Source organism: Desmodus rotundus, chromosome 2 (assembly GCF_022682495.2).
Source record: "Desmodus rotundus isolate HL8 chromosome 2, HLdesRot8A.1, whole genome shotgun sequence".
Lineage (NCBI taxonomy): Eukaryota > Metazoa > Chordata > Mammalia > Chiroptera > Phyllostomidae > Desmodus > Desmodus rotundus.
This window is the reverse complement of record NC_071388.1, coordinates 84,053,247-84,068,488: the sequence shown is the minus strand read 5'-3', so window position 1 is coordinate 84,068,488 and position 15,242 is coordinate 84,053,247. Positions and strand designations below refer to the sequence as shown.

Here is a 15,242-nt window from a genome sequence, read left to right as displayed (position 1 = left end):
ACATGTACCTAACTTGATAGGAAAAAGTAAAATATACAGTTCCATGTAATTTTAATTTTTTCGAGAACAAAATACACAACTCAGTAAGAGAGCAACTAAATACATACATTTAATAAAATGAAAGGCTAGTTCTAGGCTGTCAGGAAGTGGGGTTAATGTTTAGGGGTAGGGGCACTGGGGAAAAGAAGTAGGAAGGTAGGATGTGGGGAAAAGTCTTACGAAATCTAAGCATAAGGAACAATGTCCCTAGCCAGTGAGAATGGATTTAATTGGGTTCTATTTGTCAATGACCCAGTAAAGGTAACCTGTAACTAATCAAATCTGAAATTCATGCTGGCCTTGAATAATTGTATTCAGTTGCCTTATGCATGAATCCTTAGGCAGTCGATTCCAAAGAGATATAGACACGTCATTGACATGGCCCAACCAGTTTCATACAGTCTGTGAAAAGAATGAGAAAGTGACACTTACTTGCCTTTATTTGATATCTTTGCTCTACTTTTTGATACATATGCTACACTGTATTCAAAGTCCTATATTGAAAAGACTGAAAGTGAGATTAGATTTTATAATTCAAAAAATAAGCGAGTACAGTTTTTAAACTTAAAATTGGTTATAAAAATATTTTGGCCATTATTTTATGAAGTGCTACTGCATGGAACTTAGCAAGTATTCAATAAGTGGGAGCCAATACTGACAACAGGTTGGACTTGTATTGGTTTATCTGAATAAGTACTTTTATAACATAGTAGAAACATACTAGAAATTGCAGGGATTCAGGAGACAACTTGACTCATAGACCAAAGAAGTAAAAATTCATTAACAAGGCTGTCTGCAAAAAAATGACAGAATAAAATCATGATATAGAAGTTAAAATTCAGAACAACTGGGAAGGATACAAAGGAAAGAAAAAAAATTAGGTTTATTGCTTTCAAAGGCTTTAAGTAAAAAAGTTGTAAGAATTAAGACTATTTTGTCCAGAGATGTCAGAAAGACTTAAACCCATTAAGGTTTCAGATATAAAATACCACCAAATAACAAGATACTACGATAAATCCAATTCTGCACTTTTTAAAAAATCAGTACTGGCCTGTTTCTTAAAATGATACATTAGTTTTAAGAGCACGAGGTTTATTTTTTTAGTAAAAATAAAGTCATTTCATTTTTTCATAAATTTTTCTTTGGCTTTTGTCTCCAATTTCAAAATGCTTTGATGGAAAATACATTTGCAAAAATAACACCAAATTTTCTGCAAATTTTCTCTAAATGTTATTGTTTAGATTATTTAACAATATTGTGAAATGTTAACAGTATTCAAGGCACGGCCTACAATATACTTGTATTTTCTATGATACAAATATCTTAAATATTGCCTGCCTAAATCTAGGCAGAGTAACTGAGAAAAATACCAGCTATTTTTTCTCCTTTTCAAATATATAACTGTTTTTATTTAATAGCACCACAAAAGTGATATCCAAAATGGTCATTACTTTGTAATCGGAAATAAACTGCTCTCCTTTGATGCCTTACTATACTAGTGAAGTATGCTTCTCGAACGTATACCTACTTAGTACCATCTACCAATTTCTTATCCAAACATGTTTGTTTGTAGAAGCATTTTTAATCCGATTAGTAAAAGAAGAATATTATTCAACTTCCAAAATATCACTGTTACAATTATATTTTAATAATCTCACCAAAAAATCATCATGAGCAGCATCATTCTACAGTGCTCATAAAAGAAAGTAGTTGAGCTCCCTCTACTGAATTACTATTGAGAGAATGTACCTTGTATTTAAACCATAATTTTATAATCAAAATGATTCTATTACAATGCTTACAAAATGTTTCTCTAAGGTCTAATGTCTTTCAAACTACAGAAACATACATAATACCAACATCTAAGACTGTAGTTGTAAATTACATATGTCCTTACAGTTTTCAAACATGTGCTCTTTTTTTCTGAATTGTTCATTGGAGGGAATTACATTTTTTAAGGTTGTAATTTTAAATTTGTTTTTCTTTTGTTTTTCTTGAGTTGATAAAACTGAAAAGTTACTTGAGAGACAATGGGACTCTGAACTATCTTATAAGAACATGGATTCCAATTTTGTTCTTGAAAGCCGAAAATGTACGTGGAGGGAACTTAAATATGTCTTTCAATCAGTGAAATTAAGTATTTCACATATTAGGTTGACAAAAAAGTCTATTTAGTTTTTTCTGTAAAATAAAAGACACATTTTTCATTTTTAACCAATAAATTTATTGATTTGGATATTTTGAGTATTTTGGCTATCTCCCATTATTGGCTTGTAGTGCATAGAGGCCAGGGGTGCTGCTAAACATCTTCCAAAGCATAAGACAGCCCCACAGCAAAGAATTCTTTGGCCAAAATGTTAATAGTACCAAGAAACTTTGCAAACCACTTTTGACAGGTTTGATCAGTCACAGTACCTTCTCCATACACTGCACAAATTTTTTATTGTGTTGCAGTTGCATTTTTACCTGTCTTGAAATAATAAAGTATAATATGCCAAAAATGTTGCATGTCATCTTCCATCTTCAGTGTTAAAATGGCTACACAAAAATTCAGCAATTTTGCTAACTTTTATTTACACGAATGTTGATATGACAGCTGTCACAACACAATCTAACAAAATTACTTCAAATGAAGTTCAAGACAACTAAGCACTACTAGAGCCATCATATGGAAAAAACTAAATGAACTTTTTGGCCCACCCAGTATTTTCTGACATGAATAAACTAACAGTATAATACTATAATTACTAAAAAATCTGACTCATAATAATTCTTATTAGTTGAGAGTCCACTGTGTGCCATGGACTGAGAAATGCACTGTACCCTCATTACTTTTTTGAATATTTATTTCCAATAAACTTAGTAGTATTACTATTTGCATTTTGCAAATAAGAAAATAAGAGCTAGAGACAAGAGCTAGAAATAAAAGTAATTCTTCAATCCATAGCCCAAGCTCTTGAGCTCTTGTCCAATGAAGTCTACATTGGTAGTCTGTGAAATCTGTGAGCACTGACAGTCTACAAATTAATCAGAGAATCACTTTTCAAAAATGTGATCAAGCTATAGCTACATTATCTACAAAAAAAAAAGAAAGAAAAGAAAAAAAAACTACTCAACCACTTCCAGTCCTTTGTAACCAAATATTTTGGATCAATTCTAAAAAATGATAATCTATAAGCCATACCCTGAAACTTGACTCTTTTTTATTGTTTCATCACTTATTTTATAGTAAGGAGACACATTTATTATTAGCAAAGAAAAACACAGCTGAGAAGATACAGAGTTTTAATAAACAGATACTTATTTGCCATCTAGTATGAGAAGAAAAGCAATTTTATACTAATCCATCATCTATAAAAGAAAATTTTTATTTGAGGCCTTGATTACCATCCACTGGGATTGAGTTCAGTAGGGGATGACTCCAACAGGTAAATCCAAATGTGTATTACATTTCACTCTTGCATCTAATAGCAAAGGCATTATTTATGTTTAGAGTCAAGTACATCTCTACAAAAACAAAATCTGTGTCTTATAACCAAACTATGTCTTATAATCAAAAAACATTTTTGATAGTGTCATGTATTTATCATCCTGGTAGAGAATATGTTTGAAGAATGAAGTACAAATGGCATCAATTTGAACATTTAAAACTAAATGCTCGGCTGAAACTGATTTATTCATGAAATTATGGTATGTGCATACTATTATTAACTCCATTATGAATATTTGTTGCTTTGTTTAAAAATATATCTTCAGCATCCGTTCTTTGAAAAACTCTTTATATATGAGGGGGGAATGCCAAAAACTGGAATTATCTTCTAGAGGATGGGCCTCTTGAAAAGGCTTCCCCTGCTAGGTGAACCCATCTGTATGAGTGTACCAGCTGGTGTTGTTGTGAGAGGCTGCATTCAGCTTCAGTGAACTGTTTTGAAGATTCTTTCAACATGTTTGCCTATTTCATGATGGGTGATTTACAAGTGCACCTACCCACACTATGCTTAGTGTTCAGCAGTTTTTGACCGAAAATGGCCTGACCCCGCGTGCCTCACCCTACCTTTTCACCCGATCTTGTCCCTAGTGATTTTTTTGTTTGTTTCCCTGTTTCAAAAAAGTCCTCAAAAGGAAACATTTTGCCACTTTGGAAGAGGTGAAACAAAAAACAGCAGAAGCACTAAAAGTCATTAAAATTCATGAGTTCAAATACTGTTTTAAGCAGTGAAAAAGTCTCGATAGGTGTATCGCATCAAATGGAGAGCACTTTGGAGGTGACTAAAGTTTAAACATGTAAAAATAAACACACACATTGTTACAAATAAATTCCATTTTGGGGGTCATATATATATATATAGTTTTTTTAATATAAAAGTGGCTACAAAATAAATATTTTACTCTTATCCATAATAAATCCAAAACTGCAGCATGAAACATATTAATGGCACTGATGTTATTTATAAATTTGTGGAAGGTGGTAGTTTTTATTAGCTCACCAACAATTTTGATGACCATATCAAAACAAATTTGTTGGAAGAATTGTTCAAAATATGGTGTATTTAAAAATAACTGATGCACTGGCCGAGTGGCTCAGTAGGATGGAGCATTGTTCCATCCACCAAAAGGCAGTGGGTTTGATTCCCAGTCAGGACACATACCTAGATTGTGGGCTGGATGCCTGATTGGGGCGTGTATAGGAGGCAACTGATCCATGTTTACCTCTCACACCAATGCCTCTTGGTCTCTCTCAAATCAATAATAAACATATTATCGAGTGAGGATTAAATAAATAAATAAAAATAGCCAAAGTCTGTCTAGTAAGAACTATTAATGCAGGCTTTACAAAATGGCATTAGTTAGACACCCCCCCAATGTATATTGTACAACAAACTAACCCAAATATTTGGAAAGCACCTGTGTAATGAAAAACAATCTCAACTACTCCAAAAGCTTCCACAGAGCATAAATCTTCCAAAATGAAAGAAAATGTGGCTTGTAATTATGTAGTTTATGTTCTAAAAGTTATCCATCTTATTTGGAAAAGCAGTAAAGAATGAACGTTTTTCTCCTATTTTTTGCCTCATCTCATGTATAATAAAGTTAGGCACCAATCTATCTACGGGTTTTGCCTTACATGTGAGTATGTGTGGCTACTACTCCTGTAATTCTCATACTTCCCATAAAGCTTTAAATAAACCAGAACCAATCTATTATCCTGTTTATACTAATAGTTCATAGTTACAGAGGAAGTATGAGGAAGGCAGTATCCTTTTGTTGGAACTTTTAAAAGATGCATACCCATTGAGACATAAGCGACATGTAACACTGCATTAGTTTTAGGTGTACACCATAATGATTTGATACATGTATGCAGTACAAAATGATTGCCACGGTAAGTTCTGTCAACATCTATCACTGCACGTAGTCACGACACTTTTTCTCGTGATGAGTACTTTTAGATCTACTCTCATACCAACTTTCACACATACAATAAAGTGCATACTCTTTGACTGTAATTTTAGAAGTTCTTTCTAGATGAAAAATACCCATATTCTTTCATGCAGCAATTTCACTTCCAGGACATTTTCCTACCAACCTAATTGCACATATGGACAAGAACTTGTATTAGGATGTTCATTTCTGTACTATTTGTAATAAAACGAGATTGAAAACTACATTTCCAAAAACCGAAGAAATGGTCGAATTAATTCCAGTGCATATAATGAAATCCAATATACTGTGTTAAAAAGAGTGCTGATATGGGATAATCTCGTAATTTTCAAAATGTGCTAAGTGAAAAAGGAAACGCACAAAATGGTATGTACAGTATGTTCGTTTTTTAAAAGAAGTGCATATGCAAATATTTGCTAATGTATGGGTATTTGAATAAGATCAAAGAGATCGTCTTCTGAACCCCACAACTTGTAAGTAAATTAGGGAAATTACAGGAAAGTATTTGAGCAACTTTAGGGAATTCCTAGGCTCCTGCAGGCATCAGAAGCCATGTTCCTTTCCGCCCTAGCGTCTTCACCCATAAAATTCTCTCAGTCTGAATCTTTTGCTTGCTTATTCCTCAGCACATACCTCAGTTATCACTTCCTGAAAGAACTTTTCTGATTTTTTTCTAAGCTCTAGACCAAATTTAACCACTCTGATGTAAAATACTCTTTATTTTCCCTCGTAATACTTAGCAAAACTTCCAGCAAATAATTATAGAATTGTTGAATTAATTTCTACTTCCCGAAGAGAACACAGTGTGTCAGACCTTGACGAGGAACTAGCTTATTACAGTGGCACTAATGCCAAACACAGTGCCTTGCACATACTGAGCACTCAATAAAGGCAGCATTTATTGCTGTTATGTAGGTTGAATTGTTAATTCACATGAGTTTTACTCTTGATTTGTCCAACAATGTGAGTTAGGCAAGTAACTATGTAATTCTAACATTATTTATAGCTCCAAAACCTTCAATCTAGGCCTAAGTGAAACTAAGAATATTGTTCTCTAAAAAGTGGCTAATTTGCTGTTGAGTTTGAGGGAATCTAATATCCTGAGTCATCATCTATCTCAGCCACCAAACAAGAGAATTGAACAAGATGAATGTCTAAGGCACCTTCTTATTTTTCCAACAACCTTTCTTCTATCACAATGTAGCCTCTGACCATGAATTGCATATTGCAATATTGCATGCCTTTAACCCTTACAAATCTCTCTCTTAGACTCTCAGTCTCTCTCTTTCTCTCTCTCTCCCCCCCCCAGTGCACACGTGCGTGCATGCACACGCATTGAACTTTCCATAATTTTATCCCAGGAGAATATAAGCTTGAGTGAGAGGAGACTGTTCTTATTGGACCCTGCTTGAGTCTCTAAAACCTGTCCCATTTCCTGCTCAAGGATGTAGAAAAGAAGGGCAACCATTATGAATATGGGGCTAAAGATCTGCAGTAAGGGTCTTTGCTGCTGCTATGCCCTCCACTATTATTGTGAGGGGTAGACTGATTGCAAAAATGGTCCTAATTCTCCGTCCTGGTCTTTATCCACACTGTTTGCAAAGTACTTTTAGCTTCTTCCATTTCAATAGGTGGAGATGATTTCCCCACTCTTGAATTTGAGATGGGCTCAGGACTTGTCTTTACCAACAGAATGTGGCTTCCACCAAGACAGAAAACTGAGCGAAGCATATTAGAGAAGGAAAGAACACAAAGAACTAACTCTTCCTGAAAAATAACCAGCTAACTCCCAGAAGTAAAGCTTCCTAAGCTGACCCACAGCAGACTAACCGATGAAGGCAACTAGCTACGATCGAAAATCACCCGGCTGTGCAGACTACATTGCCAAGCTGCCCGATAACGTGCTACATAAAATGGTAGCTGGTTTAGACCACTGCGTTTTGGAGTGCTTTACCGTGCAGCATAATTAACTGATACACTGTAGTTCAAGTTAGTCATAGTGAATTCTATACCCATAACCTCCCAACTACCAGGGAAAGTACTTAGGGATAGTCTGACAAGAGTTTCAGCCACAATGGCCAATGCCTTTTCGGTTCATTTTCCCCTATTTTGTAGGACAATATTACAGCTTCCTTTATTTTGTGTGCTTAGATAATATCCACTCACTATTCCTTATCTCCATCCATTGTTGGGGTTTTCTGAGTAGCTGAGATATTCGGAAATAAATGAACCAAATAATACATGCGTGCCTAGTTGGGAATAGTCTTGGCACCGGCTGTTCTAGCCATATTGTTGACTGTCCCAAGTCAGGTCACCATTTCTAATGGATACAACTGTAGCTTATTTGTACAAAAAGAGTTAGGGCTTCTTTCAATTTTATAGAGAACACTTATAGAAGAAAAGAATGGAAAACATGCAAATGAATGAGAAAGTGTAACTGAGAGCAGCTCCAGCTGCCTGCTGCTACAAAACCAGGTGCTGATGTAAAGGAAAGTGGTTTATTTTCAGGTGCCAGCAATATGGAAGATGGCAGGCTATCTCTGGGGAAGATGGGGGAATGCATGTCTCAAAGCCCATCTTCACATCTCAGTGGATGCAGAGGTTTTTATCAGGAGGGAGAGGGGAACAAAACAAAGAGATCAAGGGCGGGGGTTGAAGTTTTTACAGTACAGACGAGCACAGTCCATTCCAATAAGACAGTGATGGCCCAGTGTGCATCATCCCGATTTAGTCATCCTGGCTCCGTGGATGAAGGTCGGCAAGTTTCCTGGAGCTGGGAAGCCTGACGGTCGGAGTCTGTATCTTTTGGAGTTATTTTCTAGGATTCTTATACAAACATGTTGTCCATCTACAAGCTACATATTAGACTCAGCACTTACAAGAACAGTATTAGTAGAATGGCAGGGTGGGTTTCAACTCCCCACTGTTAAATTTTCCACTGTTACAAAAGGATTTCAGGATCAGACTGGAAAAGGCCTTCCCTAGACACTTCATAGCTGTTGAATAAGTATAGCTCCCAGGTGAATTTCAGCCACCATTATTCTCTTAGCATCTCAAGTGAATTTGGTTTCCATTCCACACCATGAGATCCTTAATGTTCCACACTCACTGCAATATTCTGAGGTTCCAAGTTATAACCTTGTCTCTGTCTTACACTTACCATTAAAGGGGCATATAACTCCTATTGTTAGTTCACTGTAGCGGATAAATAAATAAAAAGTGTTAGAAATATGCAATGGTCAGGACGAAGAATGTATGCCTTAGACTTAAGTACCCTAAGACAGACATGCAAACAGGAAAGTCATTAATAATTACGGTAGCCATAAAATTTGTCACCCAGACCGCTTCTAGAGTGAAGTAGGGCACCATAGTAATTGAATCAGGACATCGGGCATAAACCAGGACTGCATTAGATACACCAGGCTGTATGGTTCACCGAGTGACAGAGGAGAAAGTGTCAGGGGAAAGGAAAGGGGGGAACTCAGCCAGAGGAACTGGACAGCTATCGAATTTCTGATTAATCTATTCTCCCACAGTTCAGTTTCATTATGTTGTAATACGATGAATTCTTAGAAAATCAGACATAGGCATGTTCATTGAAGTACTTGAACTCAAAGTCAAATTAAGTAATCCTTTGATTAGAAATTGTTTTGGATTATGTGCAACTCTGAGTTCCCCGTAAATGTAATGGATAATTGAGAATTGACTGGCTAAATAAGAGAGGCAGCACTAAAAGCTAATTTCATTCTTGGAACATACTGCGATAATGGATTATGATAACAGGGTACCATAAAACAATGACTGAATACCACAGCACATTTAGAATTAGTCCTAGCTGAAATATATATAGTATTTCACTTATAATAAGGTGGAAGGGAGAGTATATAAATTTTGTTATTTAAACAGAAATTAGCTGGATGAAAATATGAGTAATTTCAAATATGCGATAATACTTTGTACATAGAGGAATAGTTATAATACCTGCATGACTTAACCTTATCAAATAGCCTATATTTCTCTTCTTAAATATAGAGAATATATTTTAGTCTTGACTTTGATCTCCACAGGAAAGAGAAAATTCTGACCTAATTTTTTAAAAAATAAGAAGAGGTATAAATGGGTATTTTTTCTGCTATTTTTCATTTCTTATTGAAAAATTTAAAAAAGATATACAAAAGTAAAAATCAAATGAATATTAATTCATCACCTACCACTTCAAAGAAAACTTTCTTTAGTATTCCAATGAGTTAGCTCATGTTCTAATATGTGTAGGAAATGAAATGAAGGAGTCATATGTATGGCGACAAGAGGAGGTTTGACTTTGGGTGGTGAGCACACGAAATACACAGATGATGTTGTCACAGGATTGTATACTTGAAACATATGTCACCCTAATAAATTTAATTTAAAATTTTTAAAAATGAAATGGCCCTTTGTGGAAGTCTAACAATAAAGAATAAAATGACACTTTGAGAAGAGTTGAATTTAAGTTCATATACACTCAGAGGCACAGAGATACTCTTTTTTCACAGCTCCACCTACGTTGCTCTCCTGCATGTTTGGACCCTATACTGCACGCGTTTACTCCTGTTCATGGCCTCAGAGAGCTGGAACTCTTTGATGTTTTATACAAAGTAAATGGCCAGAACAGAAAAAGGTGTGGTTGAGAATATAAGACAAAGTGACTGTAAAGCATTTGAAATATGACATGACGAAATACTGCCATCTTGTACCGAGTAATGCTGATAGCTTTGTGCTTAGTTTTACAACGGCCTGCTTTTACTGGCCTGAAAACTTGGGGAGTAAAATAAAAAGTTGAAGAAAAAAGAAAAGAACTATTATTCCTGCTCTTAATAAAATGGTCAAGTGATAATTAAGTGAAATAAAGAGTGTTACTCCATTAAGAATATAATGAAAGTCTTAATATAGTATGTTTTACTTGAAATTTCAAAATGCTGACTGAGCAAAGGAATTACGAATCAGAACCATGCATTACATAAGTAGAAAATTTTATAGACTGGAAATGATAAGGGGCAAAGAAATAACTTTCCCAAGGTCACTACATTCTTATGCAGCATAGCTAAAAACTGAGCACATATGTACCGACCCCAACTGACAGAATTTTCTGATAACACTTGCAACTATTAAAGGACATTTTTATTGGTTTTTAAAAAATAAGTCAACAGTAGACAAGTGCTCTCTTCCAAATTTATATTAAAAATGATATGATAGTTTGAATTTTCCTAAAAGTCAGAAAATTTTTGGAATATAACAACTTTTGTTAGATTAGTCATAAAATGTTTTGGATTTGTATAAAACTGAAAACATGAAGAGGACATAGTATTTTCTATTTCCTTCCATATTGTACTCACAACCAGGGGACAAATCAGCTTCTTTGTTTACAAGCATTGCTCAGGTGTACACATAAGGCTTTGTTACATGAACATATTAGCATCAACTGTTACTTCCAGACTGGATGGGTTACACTTAGGGGATTTTCTGAGATCTAAAATCCTTTTCCTGGGTCTCTTTACCCAGCAGAGTGGGAGAGTAATTGCTCTCCAAGACACTTTTTTTTTAGTAGCCCTATTCTGGCCTGAAGTAGTCAGCACAAGATATTCAAATGAGTTTATAAAAGTAGAAAAAAAGATGAAAAATTAGCAATTGGAGTACACTAACATTTTCTAGTAATAAAACGTATAGAGATTATGTCCACCCAGGTTGTTTGAAAGAATTAGAAAAATACAGGAAAATGACTCTGCCTTGACGTAATCGGCTTTTTACCTTAGGTGATGAGAAGCAGAGGTTTGGGCTGAAGATGTCTCAGACAGTACATCCTTAGCCCGCCCTTCTCCTTACGCATGGGAAAGCTAAAGTCCAAAAGGTGAGTCAAACCTAGAAAAGCAATTTACTGAAAATAGTACTGTAATAAATTGTAATTTTTACTGGATTAAATAAGTCATCAAGAAAAAAAGCAACATTTCATGGCAACTAAACAGTTTGCAGTTTTTTAATTAATAAATTTTAATAGTCCCACATCATGTAGTCCGAAAGGACATTTTCTGATTTGAGTTGATGCTTTTCCCAAGGCCTTTTTGAGATAAACTGATACTTTCCCAACATAATATACCACTGGTATAAAACAAATCCTTTACGTGTGCTTATGTCTTGGAATTAATCTTATATCAGCAAGCATTTAAGAAAAATTCCACAGAGGAGTGCACATGGAGGACCCAAGTGAACAAACAGTTAACTGCAGAGCTCCGCCTCCTTGTTGTAAATAATCAAAGAAAGCCTTTTATAAGCAATACAAAATGTCACCACAGGCTGACGCTCTTTCTGTAAGAATAATTAGATTATTTTCTCTCTAGGATGATTAGCACATACATACTTCATTGCCTTTATAACTCTGAATTCAGGGTTCGTGGTTCATATATTTTCCCTTCTTTTCAAAACAGATAACAACGTGCCATGCCTAAAATATATCAGTAACTATGTAGTGACTACAGACTAAAAGACCTGCAGGAGCAGGTACAGGAGCTCGAATACTCGCCCTCCAGGTCTGGACACACACTGTTGCAGCTCTTTGGGAATAAAGGGCGGCAGGCTGGGAAGTCTCTAGGCCCCTTTGACTGAGCCATCCACTGGCCCCGCATCCTGCCAGGGCTCAGCTGTGGGGAGCGCTCGGAAGAAAGCTCACTCGCAGTCCAGGACGTGAGTCCTGGCATTTTCAGCGCTAATCCTTTCTGCTAAAACACACTGACTGACGATTTCACGCTTAGGCTAGCCGTGTAAACGCAGAGACATCGCTGATCTGAGGGGCTGAGGCTTCCGACCCCTAGGGGAGCCCCGCCTGATGCTCGCTGAAAGTGCGGAGACGAAGCGCCAGCCGGTGCGCCAAGGGAATCGCCACGAGTGGGATCTGAAAGCAGAACCTCTCCCCTTTGAGCAATTAAATGTGCGGAAAACCCTGTCCTCCGAGGTGACCCCACTGAAAATAAATGCCAGAGCGCCGGCACTGGAAAGGAAACCGGGCATGTGAGTGTGCTCCTAGGGTGGGGCTGTAGGTGAGACACCCTCTCAAAGCCGCGAGACGGTTAAACTGAAAAGCCAACAGTGGGCGGGTGGATCTTTGCATTTTACAAACTCATCGCCTTCATCCGCTCCTCTCTCCTCTCGACGGGTGAGTGCCCTTCCTTCCCACAGCGACACTGGGATCAGAAAAAGGAGACATCCGCACTGTGCCAAACCCGAGGGGGTCTCTCCTCCCCACTGCCCCGGCGTTCCTCCCCAACCCCGCCCGCTTGAAATCCGGCTCGACTCGCGTTTCACAGTCCCCGCCCCAGACGCGGAGATTCGCCACAGCTTACTGTTTCTCCAACCTCAGAACAGCAGGTGAGCTCATTGCCTCTCACTCAGAAATGTAACTTTCAGAAAGAGATCGCGAGAGCACCCCCTCCCCCGCGCCTCTGCCGAGCACACAAACACACACAGCTGCAGTTCCCAAACACGCAGGATCCTCAGGCTCCAGCCCCCGGCCCCACTTCCCCCCTTCCCTGGGGGAGACCCAGAGGCTTTCAAACCTCCTCTCTGGCCTCAACTTGCCAACAGCGGAAGGGATGTGCAGAATTAAAAGATGCAACAAGGAAGTTTTTCTTTGACTTAAAAAAAACCCCAAAACCTAAAGAAAAAAGTAGAATAAATAGAACCCAAAATAACAGGAAGCAGGAGTTGTACTTGCAACCGTCTTTGAAGGGGCTAGCAATTAAAACTTCATATGGGAAAAAAATCCAAAAAATGCTGAAGTCTAGCGAGGAAATAAACCTGCTGCTCTGTCAAGTGAAGGCGAGCGCGAAGAATGCGCTATTAGGACCCCTGGGTCTCACGAAGACAGAGCCAGAGGGCCGCCCCAGGGTGAGAAAGAGATTCCCAGCGAGATATTTTAGTTTTGGGGGTTTTGCATTATTTCTCCCGAGGCTCAGAACAGAACTGAGATCTGAGGTTGAATCACAGGACGTGAAACATTTACAAACCCTACAGGAAGGTCAAACCCGGCTGGGTTCTTTGCCTACCATCAGTCCTGAACTCACTGCCCACCCAGAAAATGGGGGAGGAGGGGTCCGAACCACGGTTTAAGCTTTAGGAAGATTTTAAGGGAGCGATCAAAGTTCTCTTTCTCTTCTACCTCTCCCATTGCCTCTTCGCCGCAGACCAAGGGGAAGTTTACGGGGTTTTATCAGGAGAAAAGTGCGCCCAGCTATCGCTTGCAAGACCTAAGCGAAACGAAAACTGCCCGGAGCGAAATGACGTGGACTTTGAAATCAGGGACTAGATTGTCAGTGGGCAACAGCTCGCCGCCTAGGCGGGAGCCACAGGGGAGAGAGGAGGCAGGCGAATCCGGCCCTGGGGCCCCTGAAGCCCCGACCCCGGCCTCACCCAAAGTTCCTGGAGATTTACCCGGTGCCCCCGTCGCTTCGCAAACTTGAGTCTACCGGCCAAGCCCAAACGAGTGGCACAGGTGACTGAACGCAAGGCCAGCTCTGCGCCCGCACCGCCGTCCCTTTACTTCCCCCACGATCCTGGGCGCACCGCCTGGCGATGCAAGGCCGGGGCCCGGGACCTAAGGAAGCTGCCCCCGGCCCACGTCGGCCGCGGGCTGTTCCGGGAGCCCCTGCTCACCTGGCCTGAGGACAGCAGCGGAGATCAAGAGGCAGAAGACCAGACGGCAGGAGGGGGCCGCCTTCGATGCCATATTCCTCCTCGTCCTCCGAAGCCACCGACAGAGTCCGCGACGTAGGAGGAAGCGTCGTTCCCTATACCCCGCGCTGCCCACGCACTCGCGGTTCGGGACGCAGCGGGCAGCGGCTTCTCCCAGACACACAGCCCCCTGGGCTGTGGCGCTGCACCTTCGGGTCCCCGCCGCACGTAACTTTCCACCTCGCAGTGCCCCAGCTCCTCCTCCCTCCAACACTAGCCCTCGGCCCCTTGGCTGCTCCTCCGGGGACCGGCTACCCTCTCTCTTCCTGGGAAACACTTGAGCAATTCGGAAAGGTGTACGTGGTTCTTTTTGGCTGGTCTGTTATTTTCCTTCTCTTGGGATAATAACGATGATGATAGTGGCAATGTGCGTAAAAAGCCGGTGACAGGAAGGAATAGCCAGGGATGGCAACAGGGGCGGCGGGTCCAGGCGGTCTCTCAGGTGGGCAGCAGTTGTGGCAGCGAGAGCAGCAGCAGGGACAGCGACGGCGGCGGCAGCACTCCGAGCTGCTCTGAGCGGGGAGACTGGGAGGCGTGTGTGAGCCGCCTCTCTCCTCCTCCCTCCGACTCCTCCCTCCCTCTCCTCTCCCCACCGGTTTCCCAGGCCGCGGCTCGGAGCAGGTGGTTGCAACGCAGAACAGCAGCCTAGAGGCGCTGCAGGACCGAGGCGAAGACTGAGCCCAGCTCGGAAGCCACGCGCGGGAGCGCGCGCCCGAGTGGGCGGGGTTTCTTGGCCCCGCCCCTCCCCGGCAGGCCGGCCAATAAGGAGCAGACACAGAAGCCCCGCGCTCCGGGGGAGCCCCCGGGACTGCCACTTGCCCGTGGCATTACTGGGGTAATAAGGGTAATAAAGCCTCTCTCGGTTCGCACTGGTCACCCCGCCCCGTCGCGGTTCAGAAAACCAAATTACCCTTTTCTATCCCCCAAACTCCGATCGCTTTGACTCACTCCTCGGGGGACTTTTCGGTGGCGGTGTTACAGCCTCCTTAGTAGCAGGGCAGGGC

The 15,242-nt window shown here is 40.1% G+C and overlaps 1 protein-coding gene across 2 annotated transcripts in view; it reads right to left on the bottom strand.

The window, feature by feature from the left end:
* ALCAM (activated leukocyte cell adhesion molecule) overlaps window positions 1-15,040 on the bottom strand; it is a 192,388-nt gene extending 177,348 nt beyond the window's left edge. Inside the window, exon 1 of one of the 2 annotated variants that reach the window (XM_053918324.2) lies at window positions 14,161-15,040. In XM_053918324.2, the coding sequence (XP_053774299.1) occupies window positions 14,161-14,233 (73 nt within the window). In that variant the 5' untranslated portion in view covers window positions 14,234-15,040. The remainder of the gene's footprint in view (window positions 1-14,160) is intronic. The other variant, XM_053918323.2, reaches the window with a different exon arrangement.
* Between the last annotated feature and the right edge of the window lie 202 nt (window positions 15,041-15,242).